Source organism: Oryx dammah, unplaced genomic scaffold, assembly GCF_014754425.2.
Source record: "Oryx dammah isolate SB20612 unplaced genomic scaffold, SCBI_Odam_1.1 HiC_scaffold_6, whole genome shotgun sequence".
NCBI lineage: Eukaryota > Metazoa > Chordata > Mammalia > Artiodactyla > Bovidae > Oryx > Oryx dammah.
This window is the reverse complement of record NW_024070190.1, coordinates 41673835-41693092: the sequence shown is the minus strand read 5'-3', so window position 1 is coordinate 41693092 and position 19258 is coordinate 41673835. Positions and strand designations below refer to the sequence as shown.

Here is a 19258-nt window from a genome sequence, read left to right as displayed (position 1 = left end):
GCGCTGCTCACTTGTCTTTCTGTTCTGTTTTTTTTTTCTGAGTATTTTTTTTTTGCGAAGCGAACAAATGCATTAATATTTATATGTTTATATAATCGATAACCCACTTTTCCCTTCCACGTAAATAGGCATCAAAAGATAATTTAACAGATTAGTTCTCGAAAACATGGCAGTAAGGAAGCGTAATTTAACTATCAAACAAATCTACATGTCTAATAACAGCAAATCTGCTAAGGAGCATTAGAAAGAGGAGCAGCGCCCCGGAATCTCTGCAGGAAATGTTCTTTATATTAGACATATACAAGCAGGTCCTGTCAGATGCACAGCGGAGCTCGCTAGCTCTCGTCTCCTCCAAAAATTTCATCAAACGACATTGCTAGACAAGGGAGATTGGGAAGAGGGAGATCGCATCTTCACACAATTTTAGGATAGAATTTATTTTTACAAAGCTCCCTATACGTTTTTTGCCTTGATCCATCCGCTTCCCGCCGAGATCGGACGGAGCCTTTCTGTCGATTATGAATTTGATCAACCTACATTTGGAAGGAAACCTACATAGTTCTGACAGGAGCTGAAAATTGAGACGTCAGAGAAATATTAGGACATAATTTCAATCATTTTAGTGCCGAAGGGGAGGCAAGAACTTAGTTTTATATTGAGACAGTACGCCGGATGAAGGCAGAGAATGTGTCTCCCTTCCAGGACCTGATGCAATCCATTCAAGCCAACAAGTTTGGAGAGAATGTTGAGTTCAATCAATTCAGAACGTCGAGATGGAGCCCAACTCACTCCAGGTATTTCGCTCTCCTCCGCTCTTCCGATCCCGGCACCCCCCGGCACCCCCCAGCCCCCCGGCTCACCCACACCTCTGCACCCACCCACGCCCCCCACAAACTTTTCACCAAACTTTTACCCTCTACATCCCCCAAATCATTTTTATTGTTTAAAAAAAAAATCCCTGATCATACATACATAATGTAATTTTACCGCCTCAGATGGAGAGGTAGGGAGAGGTGGCGGGGGGTGGGGGTGGAGGGGCCGGAGGTTTTTTTTTTTTTTAAGGGAGGCAGAAAATTTGTGGGCTCTATTATTTTTCCACCCAGCTTTATATCTGTTGGCTCTTCTGTATTAAGAGTGGATGTCTGTGTGTAAATGTGTCTGGGAATAGACGTTTGTGCTCTGATGGTTACATTATTTATTTGGTGCTTTTTTTCCCCTGCAGTGGGTCGGCTCACCGTGTGGCTTGCACGGACCTTACATTTTCTACAAGGCTTTTCAATTCCACCTTGAAGGCAAACCAAGAATTTTGTCCCTTGGCGACTTTTTCTTTGTAAGATGTACGCCAAAGGATCCGATTTGCATAGCGGAGCTCCAGCTGTTGTGGGAAGAGAGGACCAGCCGGCAACTTTTATCCAGCTCTAAACTTTATTTCCTCCCAGAAGACACTCCCCAGGGCAGAAATAGCGACCATGGCGAGGTGGTAAACTTATATCTCCCTCTCTTCTTTCTTTATTATTTTTTCCCGTAGTAATGCTTATTACAGGGCAAGCTTGAAAATACTGTATTCACTTCTGCAGGCGAGCAAGATCGACTTCTTTTTTAAAGGGGTAGCGCCACTAGCTGGGGCTCGAGTATTTTGCCATTGTCAGAGTTTGGCTGTCAGCTTTACAAAGAGGATCCAACTGCTGATTTTAGTCAAGATCAAATAACTTGTTTGAGAAGGGTTTTGTTCAAGGATGTGTGTGTGTGTGTGTGTGTGTGTGTGTGCGCGCGCGCGTGTGTGATCTTTCTGTTGCCGCTTGAACATCACATGCTTTTTATATTTTTTGCTTTTTGAAAATTTACCTTCGAGTCTGGCTCGGTCGGGGATGGGTGGATTTCTTTCGGTGGGTTTCGATATTGTTCACTTTTTTTTTTTAAGTAAGTATTTGATATGTTTAAGAGGGCGGAAATTACGAAATGGAGGCAGAGTGAGATCAAAAGCTATTGAGTTGGCAAAGACGTGTTGAATAAAGTGATAAATGACAGGTACTGGAATAATACATTCAAATAACTTGCAGATCTGCCCGGGCGGATTTCAAAGCGGTCGTGTAACCGGCACAAACACGTTAAGCATTAACAACTATCTCTCGTCCCCACCCCCTCTCCCCGGACAGACCATTTGATGTTTTACTTTTCAATTACTCCACGCAAAGTGGACGTCTTCCAGCGCGATCTCTGGGGATGTGGGGGACGCGGACCGGGGAGGGAAAGGCAGAGGGGTGTGTGCTCGCCCACTGGCCCTGCGGGTCCGGCGTCCTCGGTGCCCAGACGGCGCTCCCGGGGAGGGTGGAGGGAACGAGCCTCCCCGGCACGTTTCTGGGCGGCCGCGGGGGCGCTCGTCGCGTTCCTGGGAGGACGCCCGAGGTGAGCCCGCTGTCACCGGGCGCCGGGGCGGCCGCCTCTATTCGGCTCTGTCATTTCATGTGTGACCGCAGTTCTGCGGGCTCCCCTCGTCAGCTGACCGACCTCAGCGCCGTGGTACCTACCCGGGGAACTATTCTGGGGAGGCTGTGCCCACTGCGCGGCGGGGAGGGAGGGTGCGCGGCCGCCTGGCAAAGCTTTGTGTTGTCCAAGCGAGAGCACGGTAATCAAACTCAGACTTTTGAGGGCAGCTAGCTCTGTCTGTTCCAGGCTCTCGAGCTTTCGAGGTAGGTGTAAGGATCTTTTTGTTAAATGAATGGTTCCCCGTTTAACTCATCCCGGAGCGGAGCTCGAAGCTGCCTGCCAGTCAGTCCTTCCAGAATTCTTTGGTCTGATGGAGTTGATTGTACTTTTGGCATCTCCAGTTCACTCCTTCTCCGGGGAATCGAATTACCCATCAGTGGTCTCTGCCGGTTTAATTACTGGAGTTCGTCAAAACGTTCGCCCTCCGATCTGCCTCTTCGGAAATAAGCCCCTCCCTCCTCCTCGAACAACCCCCCCCCCCCCCCCCCCCCCCCCCCCGCCCCCCCCCCTCCGCCCTCCGCCCTCTCCGCCAGCTCTGGGTTTTAAACGTTCACAATTCCCGACGTCTGCCGGCAATTTTACAAAGGTGTTGTTTGGAAATACTGTGAAAAATCCTGCAACCTACCAACAGGTTGAGCTCTTTCCTCCTGCCAAGGTCTAGCTCGAGCCCCCTCCCCCGACCCAACTTTCCTGCGCAGCTGTCTTCCTCCTCCTCCCCCTCCTGATTTCTTATTATTTGCTTTTCAAATTTATTACTTCAACATGGCCTGTGATCTGGAAAAGGGAAGGATTAAATATCCAGAAAAGAGCTGGTGCCTAATAGACTTCTGACTAAACCCAGAAGGAAATTATTCAGTGTTTTATGGGATATTTTGTAGCCACGCTCTTTTTTTTTAATTGAAAGTGGAATATTTTTTAAAGACCCTGAATTGACCCCACTTGGTGCAGTTTTAATTTCTGTTGTGTAATTAAATAGTGAATTCTGACTTAAGAGTAAAAGAAATGTTAGGCAAAGGTTGCATCTGGTAAAACAGTTGATAGTGAATAGATATATTTTTAAATACACGATTTTTTACAAAAATATTCTTTATGGGGAAATGTAAGCGAACCATTTTAATGATCTTTGCATTTCGTCATTGCTATATGAGCCATACCTGAGAAAATTAATCTTGCTATTTAAAAGTAAACTCTAGGGGTTTGGGGGAGGGAGATGGCTCTATTTATAATCCTCAGCTGCGTATACATCGCCTAATATTATGCATGATTTGTTTTTTAATGCTAACACGGCTGGTAATTAGCTGTATGATTATACTTGTATATTTCATTAGGACTTTGGCTGATGTCATTGTGAATTATTCAGCCATATTAAAACAATTTTCAATTGAGATAATGACACGCCTCAAAATTATGCAAATACAGGCTACATTGTGCAAAATAATTATGACAAATGTAAAGCAGGTAGAAAGTTTCCCAATGCAGATCGGTTTTCCACCCTGGTGATGTCATTTCCCCCCTGGCCTAAGTTAGTCATTCATTAGCAGAATAGCAACAGCAGTCTTCTCTGGAGGAGAGCCTACAGAAACCAGCATTTACCTCTGGCACCTAGAGGGGGCAACAGGGCCCTCTCATTAAGACCTTTGCTTTGTTTTCACTTAACTCTATTAAGTTGTTTATATACAGTGAAATGATTTTATTATTGATTTTATAGTTTTGAATGATGCATTTGCCATTTGCAGTGCATAACTGGAAGAGGAGGGTTTCATGGTGATGTGCACTGTTACTTGGAGAAAATGTTTAGCACATTTAATCAGCCAGGGCAGTTTATTTAAAGTAGCTAAATGGAGGTTAATAATTTCTTGATTGAGCTGACATCAGCGACCATTTCCAAAGGACAGCCAGGACTCAGTATGTGTTTTTTTTTGTTTAAGAGAACCATTCTGTCTTTTTATGATTTCTTGAAATATGAAGACGTCAGTTCTAAAAACAGGAAAATTATCACTGTGTGAGGTTAGAAATAGCGTCCCTGTGTGGTGTGCTATGATCTTTAGAACACTTTTTTTTTTTTTTTTGGCGTGGGAGGGAAATTTTCTTATTGATCTTTGCAGTAATTGTAGGAGGCTAGATAAGGCAGGACTTTGTATGTCCATTTTACAGCTGGAGACAGGCTTGCAGACATTATGTGGTTAGTCAGAGGTCACTTGCTAGAATCTAGACCTTAAATTTTAGGTTTGGTGTATTTTTCCCGCTGAAACCTACTCTTGAAACTAGAGCTTGAATACATCATGTTACATTCTAGAAGTGTGTACTCATGTGGGCAGTTCCTTGTACATTTTAGAACTATGACTAGTTAGTCAGCTTTGCTAAAGGTCACCAGATATTTAGGTAGCAGAATCATTCTTATTCTATAAAGTTCAGATAAACCTAGTCAGTGGCATATAACAGTAACAGTTACATGTAATACCATTATTAATAATCATTAACAATTTATTACTAATTTAGATAAGTATTATGTCTGGACTGCTTATATCACTGCTTCCTGCACGTACTTAGGGTCCTGGCAGCTGGTGTGAAGGAGAAGCATTCCAGAGAGTCACATGTTGATTCTACAGTTTACTGTTTGTTTGACCTTGAACAGTCCTAAATGCTCTGAGCCTCAGTTTCTTCAGCTGCAAAATGGGAGGGAACAGTAATAGTAAGGCTGACTGGAGATTGTTATATATACCGAGACATTATTATGGGCAAAATTACTTTATCACTAAATTAAATGAATAGAAAGGAGTTATGATTATAGGGGTCTTTATATATTCTTAATTTATAAATAAGAAACATAATAACTTGGGTCTGTGTGGAGTCTTCTGGGGCTCATCATGATACTGTTTTGAATTATGAAAGTGAAAAGCAGGGCCATATGCAAGGAGTTAAGTGTCTGGTAATTACCTACAATTGCCATATTCAGCCAGTAGCTCTTCAGGGGAGGAAAATGGCAAAGTAGGTGGGTAATTGGCTCTGTTACTGGGTAACTTCTGATTATATTCCTTTTCAGATTGCCAAGTGCTTAATCTATTGGCAATATACCCTCTTAAAATAGGTGGATGTACGAGCTTGAATTTCATGGGGTGGATTCTACAAGGCTTGCTGATCCCCTGCAATATGAGTGTAGATGAGTAAGCCAGTGTTGTCACAGAGTCAGGATCAAGCATATCTGGTCATTATAGATTCTAGCATGCAGCCAGGGTTTCTAACAGTGATTTGGCTATCACCAGCCTTACTATCTAGTTAAAAAAAATTTTTAATGTATATTCCCAAGCTCTTATTGAAATTAATTTATATAGAATCTCTGGAATTGGGATCCAGAATTCTGCATTTTATAAATTGTCTTGCTCTCTCTGAGTGGATCTTGGGCAAGTTTTAAACTCTGTGCCTCAGTTTTCTCATCTGTAAAATGGGAATAGAGTACCCACTTTGTAGGATTATTTTAAGGATTAAATGAGCTCATATATATAAAGTGCTTACAACTAAGGTGGGAGATAGTAGAGTTGCTAAAATAATTTACTCATTATTACTACCACTAATATTAATATTATTGTTCTCATTAAAGTTTGAGACCACTGCCTTGGACCTTCCTAAAGAAAGCTTTTCTCTATGAGAGGGTGACATATAGGATAGTTTACTAGAACATATAGCTGATTCAAGTCACCCCAGATCAGGCTGGCTTTCATCCATATGGTGGATTTAGCTGTGTTGCCATTATAAAAGCCTCCTTAAGGATTTACATTTTATTATTGAAATATGCTGTTAACTGGATCAGCAGGATTTTTTAGAAGATTGCCTGATCGTATCACAGACACATTCTGAAATTCAGGTGCCGGACTGTCCTTGCTTCACCCGTGGGTGGCCTCTCAGCCTCTGGTTTGTATCCATGAGCTGATTTTTCAGAAGTTTCTGAGATCACCTCAGTGTCGTCACTAGCCTTGGTCAATTTCTTTAACTTTTTCCAAGCCTCAGTTTCTTCTTCTGTCAAATGGATTTAAAGGCTTTCTACCTTGCCAGGAGAATTAGTAAAACTAAAAGTCCTGAAACAAATGATGGATGCTGTTATAATAGTTATTTTTTATTGTTAGTAATGATCTTAAGCTAAGAGAAGGAATATCTTTATACTTTGCATAGCAGGCCCTTTAGAACCAGGGTGAAAACCAGTGAATTATATGGAGAGAGTTTACTAGACTGTGACAGGCATCAGCCAACTAAGGCCTGAGGGCCAAACCTGGTCCAATGTCTGCTTTTGTAAATAAAGTTTTACTGGAACATAGTCAGACTGTTTACATATTGTTTATAGCTGCTCTCAGGCTATAATGTCAGAGCTGAACAGTTACGACAGTGACCATATGGCCCACACAGTGGAAAATATTTGCTCTTTGGCCCTTTACAGAAAATGCTTGCTGACCCCTGGCCTATAGAGTTGATCTGAAATAAGGAATGTGACTGTGTACCTTTTTGTCTTTCTTGCTTGGTTTTGGAGCAAGATCCAGTAATAGAAGGAATACTTTAATATGTCAAAAACATTCATATATACAAAATTCTGTTTCAGCTTTGAGCCTAGCATGTGAAAATTTGAGAATCAGTAAAATGTACACTAAGTTTTATTTTGTGTGGTTAAGATCCTAATTCCAGCCAATGTTGCATTCATCTATCCTGAGTTAATAAAAGCTGCTTGTTGAGTGCTAACCATGTGCTCAGTGCTTTGCTAAGTACAGAGATGGATGTAAACAATGCATGATGTAGCTCTTTTTCTTAAGAAGCTTATCAATCTTGATAGAGAGATGAGATCAACACGTTTTTTAAAAATGTAAAAGCAATATGTTATATAACACACTAGTGAATTGTGCTCACAATAAATGCAATATGTTTTCAGAAGAAAGCTCACTGTCTACATGTTTTTGGAAAACGAATGCATTGATCTCCTCAAACATTGACTGAAGACCTACTAGGTGCTAGACAACCAGGTAGAGAGAGAATGGAGAATAGCCCAACCCTCAAAAATCCCTTAGTCTGCTTCCATAGACAGATACTGGTCACAGAAAGGCTGTCGGATTCTATGTTCCTTAGTTAAGTGGAGATGAAATGAAGTCTTTTATTTGTAGTCTTTCATTATCTTTCTGGAAATTAGGAAGTACTGCCTTCACCTTTGAGGTTCATTCAATCCATGCATACTTATAGAGCACCTACTTTATGCCAGAGCCTGTTCTAGGCCCCTGGATACAGCAGTGAACAAGACAAGCACCTCTGCCATCAGGGGGCTTACAGTCCAGTGGTAAGTTTGAACCTCCCATGTAGTTTGCACATTGTGCTTCGTGTGCCATCTGTGTTATCTGTATTCTTTTTCTGTGCTCATCACCCCATCATCTCTGCTCCCACCGCGGTGCTGTTATTAGGGGCGGAAGGTTGAGACCTCTGGGTCTCTGCACAATATTCAGTGCATTTGTGAAGTATCTATTGAAGGACTGAATGACATTAATTAAAATGCCGTCTTCCCCACAACCTGCTCTCTTTAAGCTTGGCCCAGTTTCTCTCTTTCTCACAGAAGGTCATTCACCTGTGGCCCAGCTCCAGCAGCCCACCTCACACTTCTTTCTCTTCTAAAATCTATTATCGTTTTGCACCATAAGGTGTGAAGAAGTGCAAAAGGTTTCTTTTTAGGAGAACTCACCAAAGAAATGAATGACTATATGGGACTGAATGGTCAGGTGAGAGCCAGCATCTCCCACCTCTTTGAGCACTTTTCCAGTCTTCAGCTATCAGTCCATAAAAAGTCAGGACTTTGGGGAAGTTCCCTGGTGGTCCAGTAGTTTGGATTCCTTGTTTTCACTGCCAAGGGCCTGGTTCAATCCATGGTTAGGGAACTAGGGTCCCAAAAGCCATGTGGGGTGGCCAAAAGCAATTTTATTAAAAAATAAGTAAAGATTGTTTTTTATTTTTTTTTTTAAGTCAGGCTTTGAGTGGCAAACTGTGAAAAGATAAAACTTGAGGGAAGAGAAGTCACTTCTTACTTGAGTGTTGGTTGGCAGTTCCTGCAAACGAGCATATTTCTCAGACTGATGGTCTTGATGAGGCCATATGTCCGATGACAAATCAAAATTGTAAGCAATTAAAACCTCTCTTGACATTGAGTGTCAGGCACATACTAAGGAAATGTTATTTTTATGAAGTACATGAGTCCATACATGTAAATAAATACTTTGTTATTAATTATTAATAAAGCATACCATTGTTCATTGTGGCATCTAGTCTTATAGGACTCAGGCTCATTTATCAAAGTCTAGTTTTAACCAATATCCAGGATATAATCGCTGGAATCAAATGCATTTGCTTGTCATTTTTTTATAGCCAGGGTGGTTGGATATTTGCCATCTTCCACTTAGAATAATATTGTAGCTAGTGATTACCCGTTGGCTTGGCTTTTAAATAAATTTAAAATAAACTTATTGATTGTTGGCTTACGGATTCATTGGCCTCAGAAATGTGGTCATAGATTCCTGCATTTCTTGAAAAATCTGCTCCTGTGCCCTTGCGTGCGGATGGCTTGGCTTTTTCTAGCGGTACCATGATCTTTGCTGGCTTCCTGGAGGTTAGAACTTGGGCCAGGCTTGGGCCTTCAAAGAGTGCTGCTAACGTCCTGGACTGTGAGCGTCCATTTGGATGACACATTTCAAACATGCAGTTATTGAAAGGGTGCCTTAGAACATGCTAATGGCATCAGTCTCTAGTACATACTTGCGTAAATTAATTCTGCTTTTAAAATCAGATGCACTGTTAGCGGCATTAAAGATGGATATTTGACATTTATCACACAGACCAGGATGTGTGGTTTAATTGCATGAATTTCCTGTAGAATCTTGGTGGCTGTATAAAATTGACTCACAGTGGTGAGTGTCCTTGCACACATGACCATCATGTTCAGGTCTCATCTCCATCCATGTGCAGAGAGAAAAAGTGAGAGTAGAAACCACATGTTGCTGGTCAGTCTAGTGGCCCCATAATTGTCCCCCCACCCCCCCACTGCCTTTCCTTTCTCGTGACTCCAGCACACCCTGACTATGATATACCCCCCTCCTCCCCAGAGTTGAGTTCCAAGCCTGATCAGTGGCACTAAACATTAAACTCTTGTCTTTGAGAATAATAGGCTTTGCTTTCTACACCCTCAAGCATGTTGAGCTACTGTGCAGGCTGGAAAATAAAAATGTTCTAATTGTGTCTTTTAAATAAGCATAGGAGTGAATTAATTAGACCATATTTTGTCTTTAGTTGCTTAGTTACACAATAGTATTCCTGAGCACGAGTAAGATAAATTGGCTCTTTTTGTGCTGCCTGTCCCTTAATCATAATTACTGTATTGCTTAGGAGAGTAAAGCATACATAGATTTTGAATTTTTTATTAATAGTCAAAAATATGCATATGATATATAAAGTATATGCTGTTCAACCTGTTTTATATGCTTTTATGTGGGAAGAAGTTTTATTGTGGTGGTAACATTTGCATTAGTTGCTCAAAGATGTAGTTCTGGGAAATACATAATTGAAATGTTTTTGAATTGCTTTTTCTGGCCTTTTCAATCTTATTCAAAATAATAGTGCCTCCAGTCCTAGAGCAGTCATTCTCATTTGATTTAACATCTTTCTTTGCACTGCACACACAGCGCCCAGTTTTAACCCTGCAGAGCCTAGATGAGGTTTGTGATTCACGGACCTCATACGTCGTGTCTTACGTTTTGGGGCTCACACTGTCTGGGGGCAGAGGGCAACAGAATGCCTGCATCCAGCAGCCATTACTCCAGTGCCCTTAGCCCTGGCACACTTCCACTTCCCTTGCAGAAGGCTCCAGGGTTGAAGATCATAAGAGTTTGCTGTAGCTTGGGCTGGACAGCACTATGTGCTTGCCCTCTGAGGTCTTGCAAAATGGCAAGTGGCTTCTGAGACTTGGACTTCTAGCTCCCTACCCACCAACCTCTGCACCATGGAGAGCAGCAAGAGTTGGACAGCTTGATGTAGTTATTGAACAATGGGAGAGTCTGGCTTAAGACCCAGCATGCGTGCTGGGTAAATGTATGTGAAAATCGACCCCATTGTTCTGTTGGATTTAAAAAGCAAGTAAATTATTTACAGATATTTGCTAATTAAAGCACATGTTGTTTTACCAGCACAAAAGAATACAGTATAACTAGAGACAAAGAACTAAGTACAAATAATTTAATCTTGCTATTTTTTGTGTGTTCTTCATAAGGAATATGTTAAAATATGTATTTGTTGTTGTTTAGTCAGTAAGTTGTGTCCAAATCTTTGGTGACCTCATGGACTGTAGCCCACCAGGCTCATCTGTCCTTAGAATTTTCCAGACAAGAATACAGGAGTGGGTTCCCATTTCCTTCTCTGGGGGATCTTCTCCACCTAGGGATCGAACTCATGTCTCCTGTTTGGCAGGCAGATTCTTTACCAGTGAGCCATGTGGGAAGCTCAAAAATGTGTGTGCATGTATATGTTAAAGTGTGTGTGTGTATATATACAGATAGGTATATATGGTGTTGTGTGTTTTATTCCCACAAGGGAAGCCACGCACATTACAGAGATAACAGACCAAGTTACTTGTCGCTAGGCTGCTCCACATTCCTCGTGGAACATCAGAAATGGAAATCATTTTGGTTTTCCCTTTAGTCCAAGCTTTGCTTGCCATCACCTACTTTGAGCTCAGCTCTGAGTACCATTGGGGAAAAAAGGCAAAGTAGCAAGATACTGTACCAAATAATAAAAATGTTCTCACTTACTACTTGTCCTCAGACTTTCCTTGGGGCTTATGAGATGGTGCTAGTGGTAATGAACCCACTGCCAACACGGGAGACTTAAGAGAAGCGGGTTTGATCCCTTTGTCAGGAAGATCTTCTGGAGGAGGGCATGGTAACCTGTAGGAGCCTGTAGGCTGGTGGGCTACAGTCCGTAGGGTCGCAAAGAGTCAGACATGACTGAAGCTACTTAGCACAGCATGGCAGACTTTCCTTAATGAAGGCCCAGGTTTAGTTATTTTTCTTCTGTGACAACCCAACTTTGGCAGCAGTCCGATTGGAAACGTACTCTGGAATGAGGGCCACTGACCTGTGGTGAAGGAGTCTGATGCGGAGTTGGTTGTGCTAATGTCCTGCGATCTTTTCCTGGCTGTCACGTTGGCCTGTCCATGGTGCAGCTGGTCCCCGTGCCTCTGCCATCTGTACAGATGCGTGTGGTGGTAGGCAGGACTGGCCGGACAGCTCTTGGCTTTGTTATTAAGATGACCATGAAGGCTGGCCATGGCTGTGTAAGAAAAAGGCTCCTGTCTAATGAGCCTTGGATGTTTTAATAGCCTCACAGGCTGTTCTAGTCAAGCCCCCTTTATGTAATGGATGAAGAGACTGTGGCTCAGAACAGTCTTGGGGATGTGCTCAGAGCTAGTGAGTGACGAGTAGAACCAGAACCCAGGCCCTCAGGTACAGTGGTCTACTGCTTCGGGAAAGGACTGCTCTCTTGAGGTGATGGTCTGAGGGAAGCAGGCAAGTGCTTCCCATGGGTGTCCTCAGGTGGGCCCTCCCCGCAGGATGGTCCTGCACCAGCAGGCTTATACCAGTAGTCCTTAGCAGTGGCTCTGTGGGACATCACTTTTATGAAATCGCTGAAGAAGGGTGTGGCCTTTATTCTAATGATGAGATACTTACCAAAGAGTGAGTGATTACATGGAAAAACCAGGGTTGATATTCAGGTCCCCTCTGGACCTCACCTTTATTACCCTCATTTCCAATTGTTTTCCTGGAGCCAGGTGGGCCCTCTGATAGGGATATTTATATTGTCTCAAGAAAAGCTTTGCCAAGATGGCACTCTTGGTGATAAACGGAATTGGCATTTCTGCCACCATCTGATATTCATGGATGATTTCTTTAATTCAGAAATGATTATTGCAAGCCTACTATGTGCGGGTTCCCTGCACTGGGATATAACCGTGAACACAGTGACTGATGCCCAGATTTCTGTTTTCATGTTACTCACTCTCCCATAGGAAGAAGGAAAAGGCAGCCTGATTGATTTATCCGGAACAGAGAGACCCCATCTCCATGCTTGTCATCTTGGAACCCACATTCACACCTCCTCCTTCCAGATGCACAACCCAAAGAAAGTGTCCTCACTTGCTCTTTTCTAAAACCATTTGCAAAAGTTTCACCCACAGTGTTTTCAGTGACGTTACGTTTTTGACTGAGTATAACGTGTCAGGCATTATATATATATTAACATATAAATCAAATACTCATTTAATTATCAAAGAAATTCTCCAAGGTTGGTAGTATTGTGATATTTCCACACTTGACGGATGAGGCAGATGAGTCCGAAAGAGGTCTTAAGTAACTTAGCCAAAGTCACATATAGGTAAGACTCGGGCAGAATTGAAAACACCTGGTTCTGAATTCCACCAGGTGATTTTCGTGTTCCCCCTATTTAGAATAGATTGAGAATTAAAATCGGGATTTTCAATATATACTGACTTATACTTTGTTTGAGCCTTTATGAAAAGTTTCTTTTGGTCTTTTATTAATTTATTCAGCATATGGTTCTTAAAAGCTTCTATCCTGCCATCTCAGAACTAGGCAATCAGATTGGCTGTTGACTGAGACATGCATTAATTTGATGGTAATACCACACACCTGTGCACTAAGGCGTTTCACCCGCTCCCACAAGCCCATGGGAGGCGCCAGGCACCTCTGCAGTTTCACAGGCAAGGAGACCCAGCCTCAGGCCCTCCAGAGTGGCGTCTGTGTGCAGGTCGTGCTGGTTCCTGGAGAGACAGGTAGGAAATCAGGCAGCTCCTGCCGACCTGGGGCTTCTTGTTGGGTGGGGAGTACAGGCAGGGCTAATCAAACAATCCAAAATAAACAGGTGATTTTGTGGCCCGGTTAGCCTGGTAAAGGCAAAATACAGGGACCTATGACACAGGTGCCTGGTCGTACTTGGAAGATCTGTGGAGGCATTTTGAACTCAGGGCTAGAGAGATTCTGGTGAAGATTGGTATGAGGTTTCTTGGTAGGATATAGAGGTGGGAGCATTCTCCTTTTGGCATGATTTCTGAGCTGAACCTAATCTTGGTGAATCCAGTCAACGGGTTAGACATTGCCCACGGACACCCATTGAAGAGGGCTACTGTTTTAAATCCCATTAACCCCCTCATAGCACCTTCAGAGAAGGCAGTGGCACCCCACTCCAGTACTCTTGCCTGGAAAATCCCATGGACGGAGGAACCTGGCAGGCTGCAGTCCATGGGGTCGCTAAGAGTCGGCCACAACTGAGTGACTTCACTTTCACTTTTCACTTTCGTGCATTGGAGGAGGAAATGGCAACCCACTCCAGTGTTCTTGCCTGGAGAATCCCAGGGACGGTGGAGCCTGGTGGGCTGCCATCTATGGGGTCGCACAGAGTCAGACACGACTGAAGCGACTTAGCAGCAGCAGCATCTTCAGAGCTGATTTACATCATCAGAATGGCTGTGGACAAGTAGAAAACGGGGCCTACAGGCCTACTAAGGCTTATGGACCAAATCTGACCTACTGCCTGTTTTGTCAATAAAGTTTTATTGGCACACAGTCACAGCCGTCTGGCAGCTTTCACAGTATCCTGGAGGAGCTGAATAGTTGGAACGTATGCACAGAGCCTAACATATTTACTGTCTGGCCCTTTACAGGAAACATTTGCCTGACCCCTGGTCTAAAATGATTTTTTTCGGTTTCTTTTTATTTTATTTTATTTTATTGGGAGTATGATTGATTTATAGTGTTGTGTTAGTTTCAGGTGTTAAATGGCTTCTTTTTTATTATGGAACTATAATTGCTTTACAGTGCAGTTGGTTTCTGCCGTACAACAGAGTGAATCAGCTATGTGTGTGTGTGTGTGTATATATATATATATATATCCCCTCCCTCCTGAACCTCCATCCCACACCACCCCATGCCACCCGCCTAGGTCATCCCAGAGCACCGAGCTGAGCTCTCTGTGCTATACTACAGGTTCCCACTAGCTATCTCTTCCACGTGGTAGTTATATATATCAACACTATTCTCTGACTGTCTTACCTTTCCCTCCTTCTCCCATGTCGCATGTCCATTCTGTTTGCGTCTCTATTCCTGCCCTGCAGATAGGTACATGTGTACCATTTTTCTAGATTCCATTTGTATGAGTTAATGTACGATATTTGTTTTTCTGTTTCTTCACTCGTTATGACAGACTCTAGGTATTTGTACTAAAATGGTCTTAATAAAGGTAGTAGTAAAACTGCTGCTAACAACTTCACTTGGACCTTTCATGTAACCATAATACTATGAGATAGTCATTTCATTTTGCAAGAGGGCAACCCGAGAGGCTAGGCTGTCCAGGTTTGTAAATTAATTCATCAGGTAAATGATGAATGAGACTAAATGGGAGCTCGAGCTGTCTTGATTCCAGAACACAGAGGGCAAAACCCTCATGCTGTCCTGCTAACAAGCTGAAGAAACGGGGCTGTATCAGAAAAGGGGTATAAAATCTGCTGAGGTTTTTCCCCGTGAAGTAATAAAATAACACAACCTCTGTATCCATCTTTCAAGGTCTTGTTCAAAATCCACCTTACCTGAAGAGGGGAGAGGGGAACCCAGAGCAGAGGCACAGGTGTGGGCCCGTTCAGGAAGCCAAAGTGGGTGGAGCCAAGGCTGGAAGACCATGTGATGCTTGGAAGAACCAGGGAGCCGTGACTTGTCTCTACGTTGCTCCTCAGGTCCTGCTCATCATTGCAGGGCAGCAGTGTCATTTGATGTTGCCAGATCTTTCCATTTTCCAAGAGAAGTGCCCCAAAGCCATATTTTTGTGTAGTTATAGTTGGCAATTCCATCCAATTTTTAAAAAACACTGGGGGCCAAATAAAATGTGTCTTCAATCTAGATGTGGCCCATGGACTGCCACCTTGCATTCTTCAGAGCAAAGCTTTGGAGTATTACAGTTTTTAAAACTTTCTCATATTCGGCCCATTTTGTGTAGTGAAGCAGAAGGAACCTTTTGGTCTTAAAGGGGCAGCAAAGGAAGGAGCTCAGGCAGCTTGGTGGACAAAACCCTCATCATTCTCTCCAGCCAGAGAGTCTGGAGGGATGGAAGGAATGGATGGATGCACAAACTAGGGCCCACAGTCAGAAAGGGAACAGGGATGGAAATGTGGAGAGAAAGGAGTGAGTGAGTCCGGAGGTGGCCTGCAGCCATGCTGAAGGCGGCCTGGAGAAGGGGAGCTTGTGTACATCAGGCCCTTGAAAATACCTAGGGCTTTCATGGGTGGAGATTTAGACGAGAGTGTGCGAGGAGGCAGAAGAAGCCACAGAAAAATAGAAAGGCAGGACGGTCCAATATTGGAAGTGGTCTGCCCTCGGCAGAGCAGCAGGGGTCTGGTGGACAGTGAGGTAGACTGGGGCCGGACCTGGGGTTATCTAGCAGGTCAGGTTGGACTTGAACCTGGAGGCAGGGCTGGTTAGTAATTTCACGTCTTGTTTCTTGCTAGTTAGGATATCAACTCTTCGTCTTGAAGCTTGGTAGAACCACACATGCAGGTGTATTCTGCCTCTTGGCTGCATGTCATCTTGGTCCATTACTGAATTTTCCTGGGGTCCCTGTTTCCTTATCTGTGAAATAGGCTAGTCTTACTGGGCTGTGATTATCAAATGAGATTTATATGTGCATAAAGCCCCAAACCGTGGTCTGCCTAATAGCAGACCCAGGCCTTTAGCAGATGTGAGTTATCAACCTGCCCTTCCTGGTTTGGGATCAAATCCTAACTTTGTTGTCTCCATGAAGTCTGTCACATTGCTAAGACTGTTAGTATCACCTTAATAAGTAATTTATTGGTTGAGTCATTGGATTTCTAACTATTGTTTAAAAAAAAGCTAAGAAAATTATCAATTTAAACAGAATTAAACTTCCTGGTTCTCCGTTCTCCAAAAGATTTTTCTTGTGTTTAGGTTCAGAGTTTTTTTTGATGTGTGTTTGAGCTTTCCAGTCCCTATGAATGGGGCACCCTCAAGCCTGTTGAGCTCTATTCCATTTGGGTCTTAAAGAACCTCGAGGAGGCATTTCTTCCATCAGCCACAACAAAATAAAATGACATGGGAGTCAAAAGACAAAACCTGCGTTTCAGATGTCCCATCTCAGTGTGCCAAAGGAAATCCAGACCTGGTGCTTCCCGGGTCTCTCCCCTTTCATGATGCACCCTCCAGGAAACCTGATGTCGATGAGCTGAATGTCACAGCACTGAATTTATTTTAAATATCCTCATTTCCCACCATTAAAAAAAGTCTCTCCTAGTTCCTATTCTTCAAAACACCCCTAATTTGGAAACTAGTTTCACCCTCTGTCATCTCCTCTTCTTCTTTTGGTGGTGGTGGTACAGAATGCATTCCAAACCAATTTAAGATGTGTAATGCCAGGTTCTTTTTAAAAGCAGAAAGCATCAGCAAATGGATATAAAGGGATAGGGTCCCAGCCAGAATGGTTGGGGGAGCTTAGAAGAAGGCTCTTCAAAACAGAGACTGCCTGCTGGGCCATTAAATCCTTTAGCTTTGGGGGTCATCCCACAGTGCATATCAGATGACTAGAATTCAGATGAAAACACTGCTGTAGTACTCAAGCTCCCCACCAGCCTTCCAAAATCTAGTGTACATGGGTTGTAAATACAGAAAATAATGGAATTCTGTATGTCTTAAGTGAAATAACCTGTTCCATTCTGTTTCTTGCGGACCTTCTTCATAATAGTCTAATTGTGTTCTGTGCTCCTGGGGGCTGAATGTGAATTCAGGAACAATGCATCAGGTTGTAAAATATGCAGCCCCAACAATCTGGGAAGGCAAGGAGGAGGTTCTAGTAAAAAGGCGGAAGATGCTTTTTTCTAATGCAAATTATATGAATCACACACATGGTAGTGTCTTTTAAAATGATCAGTGGGCTCTGGCTTTTTTCTTTATAGTTATAGGTCCTGTTTCTCCACATTTTGGATGTTACTAGATAGTAATTCAATAGACAGCCAAGCAGGTGTTCAAATCACTCCTGACCCCCAGAATTCCTCAAATGACCCCTCAAAGCAGTGGAGTGAAAACATTTTCAGCATGTCAGAATGTTGAATACCTCAGTTGTCTTAATATTTTTTCACCTTAATTTTTAAGGCTGTTTTCTGCCTTTTTCTCTTTGGCTAAAGCAAAGAGAAGCCTTGCCTTGATCTTGGCCACGAGGACTAGAAGATTATGTGTTTGCAGGGCCTGTAGATTGTATGTGTATGCAGGACAGTGTCTAAATGGTCAGCTGTGCCAAGGCCCTTGAAAAGGTGAGAGGAGGACAAGAGAGAGGACGACGAGAGAGAGGACGCTTGGGATTCTTCTGCAATAGCTGAGGATGTAATATTGTTCTTAAAGGCACGCCATTTCTATTTTTAAATATAGGCTTTTGATTGCAAACTTAGTTCAATTCAACCAATATTTATTACTACAGGGTACTTTGGGGGTGATAAAGAGATGAGTAATGTTGGCTGTTCTTCCTCTAGTTGCTTAGAAGAGATAAAGTTAGCTTTACTTGACAGGTTTATATTTTGCTTTGGCCCTTCCATCCTGACAGGTACATGTATATAGTTCTATGTGCTCAGTCCGTCAGTTGTGTCCGACTCTTTGAGACCCCATGGACTATATAGCCCACCCACCAGGCTCATTTGTCCATGGAATTCTCCAGGCAAGAATACTGAATTGGGTAGCCATTTGCTTCTGCAGGGGATCGGCCCGCCCCAGGGATCAAACCCGGTCTCCTGGATTGCAGGTGGATTCTTTACTGTCTGAGCCACCAGGGAAGCCCCTACATTGTTCTATGGTATTCTGGGAAATTTCTGTGGCTACCCCCCAGTTGCCGGGAGAAATATCAATAACCTCAGATATGCAGATGACACCACCCTTATGGCAGAAAGTGAAGAGGAGCTTAAAAGCCTCTTGATGAAAGTGAAAGAGGAGAGTGAAAAAGTTTGCTTAAAGCTCAACATTCAGAAAACGAAGATCATGGCATCTGGTCCCATCACTTCATGGGAAATAGATGGGGAAACAGTAGAAACAGTGTAAGACTTTATTTTGGGGGGCTCCAAAATCACTGCAGATGGTGACTGCAACCAAAAACCAAGGCTATGGTTTTTCCAGTGGTCATGTATGGATGTAAGAGTTGGACTGTGAAGAAGGCTGAGTACCGAAGAATTGATGCTTTTGAACTGTGGTGTTGGAGAAGACTCTTGAGGGTCCCTTGGACTGCAAGGAGATCCAACCAGTCCATTCTGAAGGAGATCAACCATGGGATTTCTGGAAGGAATGATGCTAAAGCTGAAGCTCCAGTACTTTGGCCACCTCATGCGAAGAGTTGACTCATTGGAAAAGACTCTGATGCTGGGAGGGATTGGGGGCAGGAGGAGAAGGGGACGACCGAGGATGAGATGGCTGGATGGCATCACGGATTCGATGGATGTGAGTCTGAGTGAACTCCGGGAGATGGTGATGGACAGGGAGGCCTGGCGTGCTGTGATTCATGGGGTCGCAAAGAGTCGGACATGACTGAGCGACTGAAGTGAACTGAACTGAATTGAACCCCTCAAAAGAGAATATCTCTTGTGAAGGCAGTATTTCCAGGATTTAGGCAGTTGCATAAAGCATTTTCCCATTGGCTTGTCAGTTTCTTAGCA

General features: G+C 43.2%; 1 protein-coding gene across 1 annotated transcript in view; it reads left to right on the top strand.

Annotated features, from left to right (window-relative positions):
• The first annotated feature begins 710 nt into the window (after positions 1-710).
• ARID5B (AT-rich interaction domain 5B) overlaps positions 711-19258 on the top strand; it is a 191277-nt gene continuing 172729 nt past the window's right edge. Inside the window, exons 1-2 of the mRNA XM_040242298.1 lie at positions 711-794; positions 1223-1477. Coding sequence (XP_040098232.1) covers positions 774-794; positions 1223-1477 — 276 coding nt within the window. The 5' untranslated portion in view covers positions 711-773. The remainder of the gene's footprint in view (positions 795-1222; positions 1478-19258) is intronic.